The 4,829-nt window shown below is 24.3% G+C and overlaps 3 protein-coding genes across 3 annotated transcripts; 2 read left to right on the top strand and 1 right to left on the bottom strand.

The window, feature by feature from the left end:
• Nucleotides 1-1,127: 1,127 nt before the first annotated feature.
• On the bottom strand, nt 1,128-2,621 carry AAJ76_1880002621 (hcp-like protein; the record flags this gene model as incomplete). The annotated part of the gene is made up of 1 exon (XM_024474328.1): nt 1,128-2,621. One exon carries the CDS (start codon nt 2,619-2,621, stop codon nt 1,128-1,130), a length of 1,494 nt encoding a protein of 497 aa, XP_024329625.1.
• A 419-nt stretch (nt 2,622-3,040) lies between these two features.
• On the top strand, nt 3,041-3,805 carry AAJ76_1880003041 (hypothetical protein; the record flags this gene model as incomplete). The annotated part of the gene is made up of 1 exon (XM_024474329.1): nt 3,041-3,805. One exon carries the CDS (start codon nt 3,041-3,043, stop codon nt 3,803-3,805), a length of 765 nt encoding a protein of 254 aa, XP_024329626.1.
• Nucleotides 3,750-4,451, top strand: AAJ76_1880003750 (hypothetical protein; the record flags this gene model as incomplete). Its single annotated transcript, XM_024474330.1, has 1 exon — nt 3,750-4,451. The coding sequence occupies one exon, from the start codon at nt 3,750-3,752 to the stop codon at nt 4,449-4,451; it is 702 nt and encodes a 233-aa protein (XP_024329627.1).
• Between the last annotated feature and the right edge of the window lie 378 nt (nt 4,452-4,829).

Raw genomic sequence — 4,829 nt, forward strand, 5'->3', positions numbered from 1 at the left:
TTTTAAACGTCTTAATAATCAAACTTTGTCATATCATTTAAAATTCGCAAAAAAATAAATCATAATATATTTAATACTGTTGGGATAAAACATGGTATTATTTAATAATTTTTATTTATATAACAGACATATCAAAGCCATCAATCCAATACCGCTGATTGACTTGTCTGCATCTTTACTGTCCTACAAATACAATTAATGCATTTTTGTTATCTGCTTCTTTATTCTTAAATTTTTTTATAAACTTCATACACACCTCCTTAATGATTATGTTCTTTCATAAACTGATAAATTTTAAGGTTTGATTACTCAACTTTTTAATTTATGCTTTAGTTTATAATAGACACTGTACGATGCTTAAATAGATTGTTCATCTTCTGTTTATATACATCATGAACCAAGAAAGCAAAATTAATAATTACCTTTATATCATGCAAAAGATTTATTTTTATACTATATTAAGACTTCACATAACATTAGAATTATTTGATCTTACGGGGTCATAGCTTAATGGTAAAGCGGTTGCTCCGCAAGCTGCAAACCCGCGTTCGATTCCCGGTGACTCCATTAATAATCTTTTTTTGTTAGGTTAGAAGAACATTATGATCACTTTACATCTCCCAAAAACAGAAAACATTGAAAATTGCAATTTGTGTAAAGACTGAAATTATATTTCAATTGTAAACAGAATTCATGGTGACACCATGAATTAAAGGGGATTTAATCTGCCTAGGTTTGACATTCAGATAGTTGTGTTTATATAAAACAATTAAGCACAAATGTCTATATAAAGGAATTTACAATCAACAGACATGTTTAAAGAAAGTAATAACAACATAAACGAAATGTAGTTTTTAATGCAATTCTTATAGTATAACAATTTTTATAAGGATTTGTATGTAGATATGTATGTTCTATTTAAACAACTAATTTATGTTTATATAAGTGATTTTATTTACTAAGCTGTAAATATAATTTATTCTAAAAATAGAATACTTTACTAAAAAACTACATCTAAATCTTGTTCAATGTATTCTGAACTTTTTACAAAAAAAGAATATAATTCACAACAAAATAGTATATTTATTTAAAAAAATATGTTATAAATCTAAAATTAGAAATACAATTTAATTAAAATGTTTTGTATATATTTTATATGCCACTATTCCAGTCCCTATAGATATTATTATATATGTAGTAAATATAACTCTAAATACAAATATAATGTATAAATAACAAATAAGTAGATATGTTTGATCATCCATTCTTATTTTTTGTAATATTTTAAAAGCTTCTAATAAATCTTTTTCGACTCCTAATCCTCGTTCATACATAAAATATAAATTAACTAAACCTTCTGTTTCGTTAAATGTTGCAGATGTTAAATAATATGAAAACGCTGTATTATAAGATTGTTTAACACCTCGACCATAATAATAACAATCTCCAACACGATTTACATTTTTAAATGTTGTATTTGTCTGTTTAATATACAGTTTATACAATAAACTATTTACTGTACTTTTCGACAGGTTTATTTTCTTATTTTCTAATAAATATATTGCATTATCTAACGATGAACTTGATCCCATTTCAACTGTCATTAATAGATGTATAAGAGATGATATATAATTCTTATTTTTATATTTTTCATATGCTAAATCTTGTAATTCAATAACCGTTTCATCATATTCTAGTATTGGTTTTAATCTAACTATTGCTGATCCATAATCTTTTTTCTTAAAATATCTCTCACCATCTACATACATTGCTGGTAGATAACCTACAGATACAGCCCTTGACAAGTAAAATGTAGAATATTGATCAATCTTGAAGTATTCATTGTATAAAATGTACTGAAAAAAATCTGTTTCACTTATTGAATTATTAGAAAAAGAATCAAAATGCTCTTTTGCACCGATAAAATCTTCATATTCACTAGACATTAGTATTTTACCAATCCCATTGTAAGAAATTTGATTTCTACTTATAGCTTTGCCTTTTAAAAAATAATCAAGTGCTTTATCTATTGATTTTTGTACACCTATCCCATATAAATATGCTTCGCCTAAGTATCCATAGGCTTTTCCAACATCTTTTGAGGCAAGATATTCAAGTAGCGATATTTGATTTTTTAATTTTAATTTTTTAGTTGATAATAAATTGAAATAAGTCTGTATACTCTTTTTATCCAATCCCCTAGTCATGATTAAAAGATTATTATAGTTTTCTTCTTTATTTTTAAAATATATTTTAGGACTAAATTCGTAATTATTATCTAAATATCTTTTACAAGCCCTTTGTCCTACTTTTAAAAGATAACTTGCAATATTTAAAGCATTATCGTAAAAAACTTTACTGCTAAGAACTTGTGCTGAATAAATAAGTTCCATATATTCATTTGACAATATCAGATCTATACAAGCATCTGTTTGAATTGAAGAATCTGGATTATCTAAAAAATATTTTCTAAGAATATAAGAAATTAAATAATCCTTAGAAGACTTTAAATTGTTGAGTAATGACATTCCTTTTTGTATATTGCCCTCATTTAATACTGTATTCTCCAAAAGGCTACATAATGTTATTAAAAAGTAAAACATACAATTAATTACATTCATCTTTGGGGTAAAAATATTATGTTTTACATTTAAGGTAATTTTCAAAAAAACATTCTATTTTTTTGATTCAATCGGTGTGTTGAATTAAAACAAGCGTTTAACTTGTAAAAATTGTTTAAAAGTGTTTCTGTCAAATATATTAAATCTGGTTTACTTGACAGAACATTATAAAAATATCCTTATTCCTGCATGATGTAGTTAAAAGCACAATAAGTTGCAATTGTTAAACTAATTTTCTATTTTAAATGACATGTAGTCCACTTTTGTTTACAAATAAAAAGTCACAATTTTTTAAAATTGTCATCATTACATTATTATGCTTTTTGTTTTAAATTTTAAATAAATTTTGAACAAATTGAATACTTTTAAACAAATAAAACTTCTAAATTACTTATTAATCTCAAATTCTATACCCATAAATGGCTACTTTTAACTCTCTAGATATCTCAAATATAGTATCTTTATCAATATTTAAACAATTTGAAGAGGCTCTTAAAACTCGACATAACAATATTATTGTAATTTCTGGCCCATCCGGATCTTTAAAAACTTCCTTAATCAATACTGTTCTTAACAAGCTTTCACTTGTTTCTGAATACATAACGGATGTTTCAGTATACAAATCTAAACTATTAACTAAATCTTCTATTTGTCTCACTGATATTGATGATCTAGAATATTTTATAAAACACAAACATAAAATAAATAAAATGTCAAATCTAATTATTGAAACCCGCCTTCTTCCTTACATGTATAAATCATTGGATAACGGTATCGGTATCAATTTATCAATTTCAAATAAAAATAAGAAAGATAAAATTAATTATCATCTATCTCCTTACAAAAAATTAAGATCTATAGAGCCTCTTCCTTGCATCTATAAAACACTTAATATATTATTCTCTAATCAATCTTATAAAGTTACTATATGTTATGATTATAAAATACTCAAATATATTTTTTCTAATTCTCTAGAATTTATTGAACTAGAATCGTTGTATAACATTTATGACTCAATTTCCTTAGCTGATCTCAAATTAGATGAATTTATCGATTATGCTGTTTATGCCGTAGCTGTTTCTAAAAAAAGAAAAGTTAGAAAGTTTGTTTGTTTAAAAAGTTGGGTGTATGAAAATCATTATGTCTGTACACCATTATGTTTTGAATACAAAAAATATTTTTAATATACAATTAACTATTTCTAAGCCCTATCAATTGATGATTACACCTGTTAAAAATATTTCTACAGTCGAAATTGATTCTTTAGATAGTCTTTCTAAATACAATAAATTAATTCTTGATTATTTTATTTACATGGGATATGGAGATCTGTGTTATGACTTTTCAAAAGACCTTAACTTAGAATTTAAAAAACATCCACTTTTTATGAGAAGAGCGAAAATAAGAACTCTTATAGAAGATGGTGAAATAGAAAAAGCCATTGAGGAGTTAAATAATTTAGATATAAATATTTACAGAATCAAAGAAGTATTTGTAAATTTTACTATTCATAAAGTGTATGAATTGAAACACATTAAAGAGGAAGTAGATTTAATTATTTACTTAAGAGAGACATTGGGTGAATTGGCTTTAGATTATGAAGAAAAGGTAGCGGAAATTCTTGAATATATTATTTTTAATAGTAAAAATATAGAAATACAAGATAAACGCATTGAACTAGCAGATTGTATAAATTTTTTTATATTAGAAAGGTTTAATTTGCTAGACAATGAATTAGAAAAAGTTATAAAAGGAATTTTGTCAGAAGAAAATATTTTGTCGCAAAAAAATAAGTTTGTAGAATTTAAAGAAAGAATTTTAGAACAATAAAATTTACTTTCGTTTATAAAACAATAATTTATTGTTATTTTAGAGTAGTGTATTTTATAATAAATATTAAAAATAGTAACTTGTTAATCCACCACATTCAAATTTCTTTAAAATGTACTTAGAAAAAACTACAAACATACAAATCACAAATTATATATGAGAAGACTTATGTATAAAAAAATTAAATAAAAAACTAGTCAGATCACAACTATTTCAATACATTAAATGTACTATCATCAGTAAGAAAAAAGAATCTTTCTAAATTTCAATAATAAAATAGTTGTCTTTATTCCTCATTCTAGTTGTACAGTTTTCATTGCTTTCACAATACTGACTCGATGAACTAAACAAACGATTCTGAATAGTAAAATCGACGTG

This window comes from Vairimorpha ceranae (assembly GCF_000988165.1).
Source record: "Vairimorpha ceranae strain PA08 1199 chromosome Unknown NODE_188, whole genome shotgun sequence".
Classification (NCBI taxonomy): Eukaryota; Fungi; Microsporidia; family Nosematidae; genus Vairimorpha; species Vairimorpha ceranae.